At 36.1% G+C, this 16253-nt stretch overlaps 1 protein-coding gene across 3 annotated transcripts in view; it reads right to left on the bottom strand.

Moving 5' to 3' along the window:
* Positions 1–242: 242 nt before the first annotated feature.
* LOC125682991 (uncharacterized) overlaps positions 243–16253 on the bottom strand; it is a 29100-nt gene continuing 13089 nt past the window's right edge. For 2 of the 3 annotated variants that reach the window (XM_048923633.2, XM_048923635.2), the window contains 4 exons: positions 9577–9674; positions 2561–2671; positions 2240–2390; positions 243–602 (listed from right to left, as the gene is read on the bottom strand). In XM_048923633.2, coding sequence (XP_048779590.2) covers positions 537–602; positions 2240–2390; positions 2561–2671; positions 9577–9674 — 426 coding nt within the window. In that variant the 3' untranslated portion in view covers positions 243–536. The remainder of the gene's footprint in view (positions 603–2239; positions 2391–2560; positions 2672–9576; positions 9675–16253) is intronic. The other variant, XM_048923634.1, reaches the window with a different exon arrangement.

Below are 16253 nucleotides of genomic sequence, written 5' to 3'. Positions count from 1 at the left end.
TGTTTTCATACCTTCCTGTAGTCCTTCCTTCTTAGACAGCCATCTCTTTGTAAACAAATCGCTGTTGTGTTTTACTGTTCAGAGTACTCAATGCATGGTTACATTTAACATACTGCCGCATTACATTAATTATTTCAATTTTCTGCCTATCCGTGAACTAACAATAACAGTGAACGCCAGAAATGATGGGAGTTGTATTGAGAAGTAACATTTTCCTTTTGCTAACACTATCAAATATGACGGCATTTTCACAATTTTATTTCCAAAATAAACTTAAGTCTAAAACAACTATATAACAAAACAATTATATAATACACATTTACATATCAGTCTATAAATGGTGGTTTCAGATCTGCTATAATCCTTCAACAATCGAAAGATTTAAGCTGTTAAATAAAAACTTAAGCACGTATTTGCGTAACTTTACTTTCATTCCTTTGTACCGTAGCATTGCAGAATATGTTCGTAAAAATATCTGAGAAGGTAAAGATTGTATATGCTTAGAATTTGAAAGCATCAGTCGTCGTGTGGGGGTATCAAAAACCATCAGGATACCCAAAATTAGACTCTGAAATTCTGTCCAGTGATTCAGAAGCTTCTTCCTGAAATGCAAAGATAGAAACATTGCTGGAAATAATAATTAAAAACTCACGTTTATAAGCAAAATTTACAAAGGTAGTTTTCAACAGTTCTGTCCCTTATGGCCATCGAAGCTGCTAAGTAAGCCGTCGCAGTGTTCTTAGCTACTGGGCCAATGCTTATATTTTCAATAGTGCAGCAGACTAAACCCAAACTTTGTATTGGAAACACAAAATGACTTCAAGGGAAAGGCAACCCTAACCACATATTTGCTTTTATAAATAAAGTACTACTTACTGATATCGTAATTGACAGTCTTTAACAACAAAAATTCTTGATTAACAATTAAATCAATATTAATCTATCATGTATTTTAAATTACCCGCCGCTAATAGAGTGGCCATTGAAGTTTAATTTATGACGTCACACCGTCTATTCCGGTGTATTTTATCAGCAGCACTGTAAACATGACAAGTCACGAACAGTTAAGTTTGGATCCGTATAGATTTGAGCCCGTTCTTTCGCAAGAAGAAATTGAGAAAAGAAGACGTTCGGTCGAGTCGAAGACAAGGCAGACGGTAAACGTTCTTCATATATATGTCTTGAACCCCAGCTTGTCATTACGCAAATGATGGATCTACAGTTTACGTAGTCTTTTCTTTTCAAATGACTTGGTTGAGTCGGAATTTCGAAAAGAAAAAAAAAACCTTTATTCACATCCCCCCCATCAGTAATTAACTGCTTGCCAGGAAGGCACCAACCTATTTATTCGTAAAATCTACCAAATGCACAACTTTGATGATCTCGCAGGTGCTTGGGTTCAGGACCCCCCCCCCCCCCCTCCTAATAAGCTACACGAGTTGATTTAATTAATTTTTTTGTTGGAAATATTTCTAATGCATATCATCGTCTTGCATACACATAAAGTCCAAAATACATGTAATTAAAAGTAAGCCCTTAAAAAAAAAAACCCCTCACTGGTTATTATAAGTTCTGTTATAATAACCAGTGAGGGTATTTTTTTCAAAGGGCTTATTTTGAATTATTTTGGACTTTATGGGTATGCAAGACGTTGTTGACATGCATTAGAAATATTTTCAAGAAAAAATAATTAAATCAACTCATGTAGCTTATTCGTAGGGGGGGGGGGGGGTCCTGAACCCAAGCACCTGTGGATGATCTTAGAATCTCATCAAAATCGGAACAGACGGTGTGACGTCAAAATAATTGATTTTTGTGGTCTTGAATACAAAAGAGTTACACATCATGGCAGCCTCTATAGATCGCGGGAATTTCAATTTTTGACGTTTTCAAATTAGTACTGAAGCTTATCTAGGGCATATCTCAACAGAATTGTATGACAAATCTTTATCATATGATTAATCCTATCATTTATCATGTAAAAATCTTTTGGGTTGCCCTTCCCTTTAAAGTGGAGTAAGAATTCACTTTAATATTTATCTATTTATTTATTTTCGATTTAGTAGGCGACAAAACGGTATCTTTAAACGATCTTCTTTGTAAAATATAAACTATGAAATATTTTAAATATAAGTTATGGTTTTATCGTGTCAAATAAATGTAACCGAACAATTACTATTATTGACCAAAATATATACCAACATTTTATTCTTAGAATTTAACCAACAACACTTCCTACCTGTTGCTTAAATCTGAACTTTTGCTTGTTATTGAGAATCTGCTTTAATACATTTACGGAAAAATCGTTTTCATCCGTGGAGGAAAACTGGTTTTGTCGTGATTCAGATCTGTCTGTGATTCTGTTGTTGTCAAGCCTGTTGCTGTCAAGCCTAAAAAATAGATACCAAAACAAAATCATTAAATCAGATTAGTAGGTTCGTATGGAGAGAGAAAAAAAATAAAAATATATTCAGTATCCGATTTTGATCTGGTCAGAATATCGTGATTTTCACTGTCGGCCAATCTATTGGTTGGGCTGCAAACATTGTACTTAACTTACATATTTTTCAGTTCGAAAAGTCTCTGTTCCCGACTATTTTCTGTATTCATATTGGCACTGACGTCTCTTTTAGCTGCCACCCCCAAACACCGGCGGGCAAATGGGTATGTTCTGAAAGTAAGATCAAGTTGGAATGTTCATTTTTTTCTTGACTACTTTACAACTAACTGAAACACGGCAATTTGAGTCTAGCTTTTCAGACATATTTCTTTGATTATGTCAACCGAACTCAAATCGCATGACATTTGTCCTTAGAGTTTTTATATTATTCATTTAAAAAATACATTAAATGGCGAGGGAAAACGCTAAGGTTTTATTTTTAAAAAAATTCTTATCTGAATTCTTAAAGTTATCATTTAAGAAATGTCTTTCAGTGTTTGAAAGTATATCATATGATATACATGTACCTCGAATGTCTTCACACCGGCATATTGGTTGATTGAGAGGGACTCTGGAGAATATATCACTCATATGGAGACGTCACCATTGCCGGTGAAGGGCTGCAAAATTTGGGCCTATGCTCGGCGCTAATGGCCATTTAGCAGGGAGGGATCTTTATCGTGCCACACCTGCTGTGACACGAGACTTCGGTTTTTACGGTCTCATCCGAAGGACCGCCCCATTTAGTCGCCTCCTACGACAAGCAAAGGGTTACTGAGGACCTATTCTAACCCGAATCCCCACGGGATTAGACCGGCATATAGGTGAAGATAAATAATATACCATAACTCCTTGAAAGAATACAATATCCAGAGTTGGGCAAACACGGAACACCCCCCCCCCCCCCATTATACCAGAGATGGGATCAGGTGCCTAGGAGGAGTAGGCATCCCCTGTTGGCCGGTCACACCAACCGTGAGCCCTATATCTATATCAGGTATACGGAGCAATCTGTAGTTACAATCAGTGTGTCAAGAACGGCCTATCAATCGGTATAAAACACGTTGGACAGTATTTGACCCAAAGATAGATTGTATTGGCAGACCAGATCATTATAATGACCATAGCATTTGTGAAATGCTGACCCTAAACAAGACTTTTGAAATCCCAGCAACATCAACTTGTTTGTCAGTAGCCTGCCTCGATTTAAAAACTGATCATACGCAGAACAAGCTCTTGTTTATCGAATCAGTTGAGAGATATTAACACCATATGCAGGTGATAATGGAATGTTGTTACATGTATATGAGAACTTGACGATGGAGAAGCTGAAATCGGGATGTTTGTCATAAAGATGAGTTGTTAGTTTGTCGTTAATATCTTAATTATTCTAAACATAATATTTAAGTACGAAGCAGATTTGGAGAACTATGTGGTGTCTTTTATTTCGAGTTCACAGAGATATATCGAATCGACATATGAATGAAAATGATTATTGCTAATAGATAAAACGTCGTCGATATATCTAAATGTCGAGTTGAAGGCCACAGCAAGAGTTTTTTCTTCTCATGTAGAAGCTTTTGAATGAACCCAGCTTCATAAAAATAGGCCAGCTAACAAAAGAGCACAATTTGTGCCCATGGGAATTACAACAGACTATTGGAAGACCTGATCACTGAAGACTACGAAGATTTGTCAATGAGGAACACCAGTATATTTTTTATTTCAACTTCAGAATAATTGTGTGGGAAATTAAAGTGGTGTTTAAGAAATTAATTTGGGGATGAATGATCACTAGATATAAATATTTCCGTTTTAGTTAGAAGATGCAACTGTCTTTGATGTCAAACAAATAAAGTCTTTAATTTATCGTGAGGAATGGTCGTGAACAGTGTTGAAAATTTATAGGTCTTGATGTTGTTGATTTGAGAAAAGTTTTGCGATGTTAAATTTACTTTAAATGTTTTTAGAATCGACATCTGATTTACACAACTAGTGGCATATGTAGACGCTCAGTACGTTTGAAGCTTCTCCTTCACGGCTATTGATATTTTCGTGAGGAGCTAATATAAGGGCTTGGTAGAACATTTACTGGATCCAGCAATGTATCTTTCTTTGAAAGGGTTTTTGTGATGTTTAGGAATACTGTATAGGAACGGTAACTCATATTCATCCAACCTATTGACTGGAATATTAAATGTGTGTAAAACTGAAGCATGGTTATTGAAGATTTTCATCTTCTGAAAGGGCAGTTGGAGTATAAGTACGATTACTCAATGTGGAATTAATGCCAACTTCATTTGAAAAACAGTTGTAAAAATGAGCCTTAAAACAACCTTATATGTTTGTGTATTTGGGAAAAGTTTCATCACATTTACGTTATTTCCTTGTGGAGTAGTCAAATTTCCTACATTGTATACAGTATCATTGCATTCGTATGGAAATACAGTATCTAGAGTTCTTATCCAGTGATCTCGTTGTCTACGAAAAGGGGTGGATTGTTTGTGTGATGGTAATTTTTCATCTAGTATCCCGACCCTCATGGACAAGATAACGTTAGACGATTTACAAGTCAAATTCTCTAAAGGTTTTGGTACAGAAACTACGTCCGGTGAGATTACTTGTAAATGCGTTTCTAGTGATCAATATAACACAAGTTTTACAATTCTAACAGGACATTTTGAGACATGAGAATCAAAAATATCTATTAATAGAACATGAGTGCGTTATGCCAATGTGAAGAGGTTCAAGGTACCCCATCTCCTTAAAAAACTGAAATATATTTCTTAGATTTACATTTTGATCATTTTAATTGCATTTTATACGCAGTGATTATTGATTAATTGTATATTGTTTAACGTCCCTTTCGAGAATTATTCACAGGTATGGATATGTCATGCTTACGGCGTTTGAGCAGGGAGAGATCTTCATCATACCACTCCTGCTATGACACAGTAAAAACCGACGCCCCGTCGGGTTTTACGGTCTCATCCGAAGGACCGCCCCATTTAGTCGCCTCTTATGATAAGCAAGGGGCACTGACTACTGGGGACCTATTCTAATCCGGATCTCCACGGAATACGCCATGATTAGCGTACTGGTAGATTAGGATAAGTGTATTAATATAAGCAGTGATTGGGGTATTTCAAATGTTAATCGTTTATGATATATCAACCTTCAGTATCAGTTTATAAGAATTGTAAGGGAAAATGGGGCTAAATGTAAAAGGATTTTCTTTCAAAATTATATCTAAGGTATGTGCATTAAAAGTTTAATATTTTCGTCCAAACTCGTTCTACTAACACCATTTCTATGCCCTTTAATTTGATTTTCCCATACTGCACTATGTATAGCTGTCATCGTGATTGGAGAAAGTACTCCCAACAGAACGAGCTTGCAATACTAATTAATCATCATCAGGGGACATTTTATGGCAAGATATTTGCACTTCGTCTATCATTTTACTTAAGTTTTTTGAACCCTTGGTACTTCCAGTAACAGTAAGCTAATGATTGAGATTGTTGGATTGGCCATTTATGTAAAAGTCTGTCAGACTAACTGTTCTATATTGGCAGAAGTGATGACATTGCTCAGATCCAGGTGTGATGGTAATGGATAACAAATATTAAAAACAATATATTCTGTCAACGTTCGATATTAATAATTAAAATAACTGTCCAATAGAACAATAGAATGTAAAACTTATACGGTACCAATTTTGATGCACCAGATGCGCATTTCGACAAATAATATGAATTTATATTTACACTCGATATGATGTTAATGCTACGAATAGTTGAGCTGAAAAATCAGTATACAAAAACTGATATATAATGTAGGTACTATTTCTAATAACATTTTTACCAAAGCAATATGCAATTGCATAGTGTTCTTTGGAAATTTAAAAGCATTTATAATTAACCAGCTGTTGTTTCTAGGAATTTTACCTATTTAATTTTAAAGAAGGACTTTGTTGCGATTTGATTTGTTTAAAGATAGATCAATGTATTTTATTGATAACCGATGGAAGATGGTTCTTTGGCACAATAGCAAAGACTGTAAATAGTTTATCACGTAAATGAATAGTAAACATACAATTCTATTTAATAATTTGTTAGTAAATGTGATAAAACGCTCTTAAATTCAACCTGCAATATCTGAAACGTTACTGAACATCACCTATTCGTGAAATGGGATCGGCTTCGAAATGTTCCAGGTACATGTACAAATTCGCTTTATTACATTCGAACTGTACACAAAAATTCCGGACCAAATATCTTTTGGCACGTAAGCTGACAGCTTTTTGGACATATCTTCCACTATTGATATTTTGATCCTGACTAATTGGTAAGGACCAAACAAGAGAATTATTATTTGAAATATTTCATTGGCATTGATCGATACAATTGGATGAACGTTGATCACGTGTTTGACTGTTATGTTGCACGCATTCATAACAGTGATAACAATGCTGCAGTTTCTACACTTCTAAGATTGATTGGTTGATTGTTTTAATGTTTTCCGCCACACTCAACAATTTTTCAGTTATATGGTGGCGCCCAGTTTTTATTGGTGGAAGAGAGAACCCAGATACAATGTACCTGGGAAGAGACCACCGACCTTCCGAAAGTAAACTGGGAAACTTTCTCACTTACCTGCGCGAGCGGGATTCGAACCCGCGCCGACAGAGGTGAGAGGCCGTGTGATATATAAAGCGCAATGCTCTAACCACTCGGCCACGGAGGCCCCTACACTTGTAAGAAAGTCATAAAAACAACTGAAAGTAAACGTATTTTAGCTATATGATAGAGGAATTATTGAAATTATATCGGTGAATACTGGCGTAATACGAGTGTGTAGATACGCTCGCAAGCTCACGGATTTTTACATCCGCCAAATTTCATCGATACCACAAGGTTAATAAATTTAAAATATGTGTGCATACATGTATGTTTAGTTCACCAAAATACACATCACTCAAAGGAGATAAACACATGAAGACATATACATAGTATGACAATAAAACGAAGTGGAATCCCCAATTGAATGTCATTTATGCAAACCAAACGTGTATTCTTTTTTATTGTTGTTTTAAGGACTTTAGCTCCTCGGCTTTAGATCCCAACAGTACAAGATACTTAAATGTGGTAATACAAGTTCAATACTTATTTTAATGTCTCAAATGATTTATATTCAACAACGCTGAAATTGAAACATCCTGATGAGATAAAACTCTGGAATTCCGTAGCTCAGTGTATGCTATTGAATAATCATTGAAGTACTAGTGTCTAATGAAAGAAGAGTTTAAGTGAACGTACTGTATTTACGTACTGAACTAAAATCAAACAAATGACGTAATAAACCAAAATATACAAAATTAATTGACTGGAACAACTTATACAAAGAACCGTTTACTGATGACTAGGTTTGCAATTGGGCAAATAAACATGTAAATAACCCAAATTGATCCCAATATCAAAAGGCTCAAATAATTTATATATATAATATGTTACCTTTAAAGCCCCAATCATTTGAATTATTTTGTCAATGCAAATCGAGACAGAATTTGGAAAGGACAACATATAGAAAAACCTATAAAGCTGTACAATTTTATTGATTTTGTTACATCTAACATATTGTTAATTTTATATACCCAAGACATGTATTTCAATTTGTAACTTGTGACACAAATAGTAGAAGTGTTATAAATTCATTGATTCGCTTGATCAGATAATACCAATTCTTTTTCTTTTTTTAAAAAAAACAACAACATTGATTTGCACAAACGAAATGCATGAGAAATGGTTTCTTTGCCAATGATTCTTAACATTTGATATATAGTCACCACTCTCTATGTTTTATCTTAAACATTGCAGATTATCAAACTCCTATAGGATGAATTCTTACGTAATTTAACGGCAAATATTCAATTTACAAGTATCAAACTTCTCCAGATCTGTAATGCTAGAAGACCTCAGTGTACATTAATTGAATGCAATGTTTGATTTGTGTTGCTTATGTAGACAAAACTAGTTTAGGTTACATGTATTGATTAAATGCAGAAAGGTCAAAGACATTGTAGCTCAATAAGAAGCACAATGACTTCTGTTCATAATTTCCCTTCAATGTATCAATTAAAAATATATTTCCAAAAGAATTGATATACTGCAATCCTTTACTTGGGACCTATTCAATGTGTTTGTGAAACACAAAAGCCCCCGATAATGGCCAATTCCAAAGATGGCCAAGATCACAAGGACAAATATCTTGGTACCAGTAGAAAGATCTTGTCACAAGAAATGTTCATGTGCAATATGAAAGCTCTAATATTGACCATTTAGAAGTTATAACCAATGTCATTATTTTAATGCCAAGGGCAAAAGGTTTAGTACCCACAAAAAGGTCTTGTCACAAGGAATACTCACGTGAAATATCAAAGCTCTAGCACTTACTTTTCAAAAGTTATTATCAAGGTTAAAATTTCAGATAGAATGACAGACTGGACAAAAACAATACACCCCCCCCCCCCCCCATCTCCGATCTCGGGAGCATAAAAATTAACTCATGAGGTTGAATGCTGTCTGATGCGTTTCAAACCAATTGTAAGAACGTTCTTTACACACTGATTTTAACTATGTATTAAACCCATTTACCTGATCAAAATAGTGGATGTGACCGGTCAACAGGGGATGATCACTACTCCAACGCACCTAATCCCACCTTTGGCGTTTCCAGGGGTCCGTGTTTGTCTTGGTCTCAATATCTATTTTTATAGGATTTATGAAATTGATCTTCACTTTTTCATGCAAGTCTTTCTTGGCAACGTCTTGCATTAATTCCCGTGGGGATCTGGGTTAGAATAGGTCCTCAATACCCCTTGCTTGTCGTACGAGGCGACTAAATGGGGCAGTCCTTCGGATGAGACCGCAAAAAACCGAGGCACCGTGTCACAGCAGATGTGACACTATAAAGATCTCTCCCTGCTCAAAGGCCATAAGCGCCGAACATAGGCCTAATTTTTGCAGCCCTTCATCGGCAATGGTGACGTCTCCATATGAGTGAAAGATTCTCGAGCAGGACGTTAAACAATAACAATCAAGCAATCTTGTATTAATAAATTCAGTACATGTACTTACTCGCAGAATCGCCTCCTGGCCCGCCATTGCACTGCCCCCGTCATTGTGAATAGAACAAACGCTAGGATGACGTTCTCAATCGTTGTGACTTGCATGCTCTACAAGAAGTTTGAAGATAGTTTTACCAACCTAATCAAACACTATTTCATGTTTTATGAAACGTACACTGAAAGATTTAAACTGCAATAGATAATTAAAGTAAATGTCCTTATGAGCTGTCGCATCCCATATTTAAAAGTGCATACACCTCAGCCTAATAAAACCTATACTGATAAATCTTTTTAAAATTAAAAATGAAATATAATGATACATTGGATTTAGACAATATAATATACGGTGACAATGCGAATTGTCAAATGTGTGGGGATTTGACTTATTATATTGTAGCATTCAATAGTCCAAAATATTACTAGTGTTATACCGTTGTAAAAATACACTTGCACTCTTAGTAAAAGCGCTATCATTGCGTTTTATTTCACTTTGGTAAGCCCTTTTTTTATATCAGAATTTTTAAAATATATAAATTTGAATTAACTATTATAGGATTTCCATTAAGAATTATTCATGGAGGTACATGTCTTGTTAAAATGTGGTGACATTTCAGGTATTGTTAAATCACATTTGCAGAATAGTACTTTGAAAGTTTTGCTTATCCCTGTTCAATACTTATATATAGTTCATGGACTCATTGTAGGCAGTTCCAGTTTGTGTCACATTATCATATCTATCAATATTCCTAATATTTACTGGCAAGCAATCACTTTACAAACTCAAGACTTTAATTGTTTCATAAGGAAATAGAATTTTCATCATTCATTGTTGTAAATGTCTTAAACAAAAGGTCAATACCAAATTCAAGGATCTTCATTCACAATAGCCCGTGATATTTCCCAATGTCATCTTTAATTTCCTTCGTCTTTATTGAGATTTTAGTAAAAAGTATAATTTCTTCCTCTTACATGCTCAGAAGTCTAGAAGGAAAGTTCATTCAGATTTAAAGTACATTTTCACTTGAATGGTGAAAGTTATCTTGATGGCCGTAAACAAAGTAGATAATGACTGTTAATGAGCAGACAAAAGGGTTATGCACGTTCTTTCAATTCAGATATGTATTCAATATTCATATAATTTTGGAAAACTGAATGTCAAAACTGTCAAGCATAAAAATGATGTCTCAACATCTTTAATCTACGAGGGTTTTCCGACGACTCCTCTAACAGTAATGTGTTCAATTAATATTCGTATATATTTGAATATAACAAAATAATTAAGAAATAAAGTAAGCGTTTTTGAGGATGTTGAAAACCGGCCTTCTAAGTCGAGAAATATTGTTTTGAAATATACATGTAAAACCCCAGATCGGAAAGGTCATCTTACATTATCCACAAAATAAAACCAAGAACTTTATTTCTATTTCTACTACGGCTCAGAAATATACAGATGATCTTTTCCCTGTACAACTGTGAATTAGGTAACTTCGTAACGTCGCTTCTGATTGGCCGAGGCGGATATTCCGTCATGACAGCCTCCGAAACGGAATACATTGTTTTCGCTGACAAAATGGTGAGATGGTAAGGCCTAATATTTAAAAGATATGGCTATTATTTATTTTGATGTTTATGGGTTATATTAATGCGCGGTGTTTTTATTTTGATGTTGATGGGTTATATTAATGCGCGATGTATTTATCTGCTCTGCTCTGAAGCTGATTTTTCATGCACAGTCCAACAAAACTAGACATACATGGAGGAGGGTAAATTTTGTTGAATGTCAGAATGAAAAGGTGAATATAACGAATAGTGATCAATCTCATAACTCTTAAATGGAAGGCAAAATTAATGGTAGGCAAAAACGGACCCCTGGACATACCAGAGGTAGGATCAGGTGCCTAGAGTAAGCATACCCTGTCAACCGGTCAAATCCGCCGTGAGCCCTATATCTTGATCAGGTAAAAGAAGTAATGCATAGTCAAAATCAATGTGTAAACAACGAGCCAACAATTGGTATAAAACACGTCAGTCAGCATGGAAAACTCTTCAAAATGTTTTATATAAGCAATTTGTACATCATGACGTCATCAGAATCCAAACACACTTAACAAAACCAATTCACAACAATTTTTAAAAAACATATCTCTCTCATTAGACTTTCCTCGCACAGTTTAAATTAATATGGAAAATACCAGGGTGGGAGCAGGCAGCATAGATTATGGCACAATTGACAAACAATAACGCTCTTGATTTTATAACACATACAAATTACTTGGTATCGGAGATGGGGATTACAGGGGTTGCACCCCTTTCAATTTGGAAGAGAGAGAGAGGAGTTGAATAATTGGCGATCGCCATATAAATCGAATGGCGGCCGCCAATTAAATGAATATCAATTTTGAACCCTGGCATCTACCGGTGTCGGTATCCTGATGAACAAACGGTAAACATTTCCCAGTATATCCATACTTTACATCCCGTGCTGTTCAGGTACGCCAGCCGCGTGTAGCAAAAGAAGTAAGTTCGTTTGGTATCATATTTGGCCCCCCGAATTACTCAGAAATGAAGTACATGTTGAATCAAACTCTTATATTGCAAATTAATGACGGAGATAACACTTGTTTAAAAAATAAACCGCTATTTGTAGATGATCGATAGTAAGTAGAAAATTGCGGATACTCAACAAACTTTTTTAGGACCCATACACGTGATACTGTGTCATAATTCTGGTAGGACATACTAAAATCATTTGTGCTTTTTTCACAAACTAGGCGTCACATGGATTCTTATAACTCAATACGAAAAGATATAGAAACGTCGTTAAGTAAGTTAGGAATCTGGCTTTGTGGACGCAGCTTAATCTAAGATCGAAAAATGATGGATAACATTATCCAAGTATTCTGTCCCAGTAGTGTTATTTCAAACGGAACAAAAAAAAAATAAGTTCGACTGTTAGTCAATCATCCCAACGTTTGTGTACACTCCCCAGAAGTGTCTGGACGCTTTGCTAAATATTTCTATGAACTCAAAACGAGGCTTATCGACAGTTTGATAAAGAAGCTGATTGGCTAGTTCAAAGGGTAATGTCTGCGCCCAGAAACTACTTTAAATTCAACTCTAGAAAGATTCTGCATACATTTTCCACTGAAAGATAAACAGATTCAGAGCTTAAAACTCCGGAAAAGATGGTTTGGCTTCTTCCCAATACAACTTTCATGCAAGTTGAATTTGACGCCTGGAATGACCCTGGTTTCAAATAAAAAAAAAATTACACTTACATGTCCCATTGATAAGGTTTCGTTTTCAGATTTTATATAAGAAGCACACGAGCTTTTATTAAGCACTGTGGCAAACAATCAGAACATTGTTCGGCCTTTTCTGACACGAGTCGAGAAAAATCCTCGGATGTAATGCACCTACCTTGGATCACATGACAAGAAAAATGGTTTTGTCCGCAATTTGCACATTGTATGACACATTCTCCAAATTGTCACATTAAATAATGTAACTGCATATCACACCCTATTTTGTTTTAAAATTCCATCATACTCCTCATATTTTCGTAGATGTGGTAATCTCCCCCTTACTCTGAAGTTATGCAAGAGCTTGTTCTGGGTATAGTCAGTTTTTAAATCGAGGTAAGCTACTGACAAACAAGTTGATGGTACAGGGATTCCAACAGTCTCGATTGAAGTCAGCATTTCGCAACTTCTATGGTCGTTATAACGATCTAGTTCGTCAATACAACCTCGCATTGGGTCAAATGCTGTCTGACGTGTTTCATACCGATTGTAAAGCCGTTCTTGGCACACTGATTTGACTGCGGATAACTCCGTTTACCTGATCAGGATATAGGGCTCACGGCGGGTGTGACCGGTCAATAGGGATGCTTACTCCTCCTAGGCACCTGATCCCACCTCTGGTGTGTCCAGGGGTCCGTGTTTGCCCAACTATCTATTTTGTATTGCTTATAGGAGTTATGAGATTGATCACTGTTCGTTATCTTCACCTTGCATTGAGATCCCATACCCGCTGATCAGGTTGGGATGTAGGGGCAGTTGTAAAAATCCTGACTAAAAGAATTGAATAAATGTGTTGAACTAGAAAAACAAAAGCAATAAGCGATTAATTTGATTTTTAGTGTTAAAATTGAGGGGTATCCTCGAATTTCAGGAAAACTGCCTCCGTGTAACAAAATAAATTTAGCATGAATACATATATGATCTTTGAGTTTTTCACTAAAAAAAACTGTCGCTTTCAAATTGTAAAATTAAAAAAATCAAAACGACTTCACTGATATTATGTTCAACTTCACCTGTACATTATATTTCATTAGAAATGTAAGGCCTACTGAGTTGTTCATTGGGTAAGGTTGTCGACTTTAATTTATAAAGATGTGTTCTTTTTTAAAACGACCGGGTTCGAATCCCTCATGAACACAATTTTTTCATATTACGTTTTCCATCTAGATTTTTTTTCTTAATTGAAACACATTCTAGTTTTTATAAATATTTCAGATTAAATCTCTGTTTATTACAATGTGCCAAGTTTGAAATAAGCTTCCAACCTTGACACTGTTTAGTTTGTGAATGGGATTCGCTGTAAACACGCCGACTACAGCATGCACTACCTGTGTTTTGATAGTCAAGGTTGCTAACGAGAACTTGTATGTTTTTCTGAGTGAAAGGTGTTGACATACATGTACATACACGAAAACCCGCTGTGAACTTTGCAAAACGTTGAAAAAAACAACTTTAAAGCCAAACGTAAATAACCGTTAACCAGTTTAAGTGGATAAGATGTTATGTATTCCAGTATCATATTGCTATGGTGAATCAATGTTTTCAGGTGCATGTACAAATAATTTTGTTTGTGGTTACAGTCATAGAAAATAATACATAATAAAATAAAAGACACCACAGAGTCGTCCACTTCTGCTTCATACTTAGATATTTTATTGAAAGTAGACATTAACGGCAAACTGACAACTCAGCTGTATGACAAACAGGATGATTTCAGCTTCTCCGTCGTCAACTTCCCATATTTATGTAGCAATATTCCATTATCACCTGCATATGGTGTGTATATTTCTCAACTGATTCGATACGCAAGAGCTTGTTCTGCATATAGTTAGTTTTTAAATCGAGGCAAGCTACTGACAAACAAGTTGATGGTACAGGGGTTTCAACAGTCTCGATTGAAGTAGCATTTCGCAACTTCTATGGTCGTTGTAACGATCTAGTTCGTCAATACAACCTATCATTGGGTCAAATGCTGTCTGACGTGTTTCATACCGTTCTTGACACACTGATTTTGACTACGGAGGGATATAGGACTCAGGCGGGTGTGACCGGTCGACAAGGGATGCTAATTCCTCCTAGGCACATGATCCCACCTCTGGTGTGTCCAGGGGTCCGTGTTTGCCCAACTATCTATTTTGTATTGCTTATAGGAGTTATGAGATTGATCACTGTTCGTTATCTTCACTTTTCATAAGAGAATAAGACTGTAGTAGTATATAATATTAAATATTTGATGCACTTGTAACATGTACCTGTATACATTGTTTCTGATACTCAGAAGGAAAAAAACCCACAATTTGATTTTCATGAATTCAAAAATTATGTTTAGACTACATGTATAATGTATTGACATATAAAATATATTAGTCTTGCCCTTAGTACTGGGGAATCCTACGGGTATTTAAATGACAAATACGCAATAAGCGTATTAATATTGATGTATGTCAGTTCTACGTCACGAGTGCTGGCACCGAGCTCTGATTAGGGAAAGTTCGCGTTTCGGTGCAACACCCTCTTTTAGAGTTTCTTTGCATCTTTCTGTTGAATGCAACATTAATTGTATTTATGAATTATAAATCAATGTGTACTTTATATTCTAGAGAAAGATACCGGTACATTATCTGGAACTAGTTGATAGTTAAATTCCCTACCTTAGTTTGGAATTTGGAGTTGAGATAATCTTCACATAGGGATATCTTGATCCAGAACTTACATGTACCAAGGGGAACAAGATAAGCCACACATCCGGAGGGAATTCTCACTCTATAATTACATGTAGTTGTAGAATGAGCCTTCCCCCTAAAGTCTGAGCACGATAAGCCACACACCCGGAGGGAATTCTCACTCTATAATTAGTTGTAGAATGATCCTTCCCCCTAAAGTCTCAGCACAATAAACCACACATCCGGAGGGAATTCTCACTCTATGATTAGTTGAAGAATGAGCCTTCCCTCTAGAGTCTGAGCACGATAAGCCACACATCCGGAGGGAATTCTCACTCTATAATTAGTTGTAGAATGAGCCTTCCCCCTAAAGTCTGAGCACGGTAAGCCACACATCCGGAGGGAATTCTCACTCTATAATTAGTTGTATAATGAGCCTTCCCCTTAAAGTCTGAGCACGATAAGCCACACATCCGGAGGGAATTCTCACTCTATAATTAGTTGTAGAATGAGCCTTCCCCCTAAAGCCTGGCTTTGAGTGGCTCTTCGTAGATGGTTGTCAGGCTAGAGAGCAAGACTTTCCCTGGAGGGAGTCTCACTCCAAAGCCAGACTCCCGGGAGAAGACCTTGACTAGCACCGTAATCAAGAATTGAACCCGGGACCTTCCGGTTGCGAAGCGCCCCAATCACTAACCCCGAGCGAAGGAGAAGATGCTCTACAC

The sequence above is a fragment of the Ostrea edulis genome, chromosome 6 (genome assembly GCF_947568905.1).
Source record: "Ostrea edulis chromosome 6, xbOstEdul1.1, whole genome shotgun sequence".
NCBI lineage: Eukaryota > Metazoa > Mollusca > Bivalvia > Ostreida > Ostreidae > Ostrea > Ostrea edulis.
The sequence above is the reverse complement of the archived record's forward strand: the minus strand, read 5'-3'. Positions and strand labels throughout refer to the sequence as shown.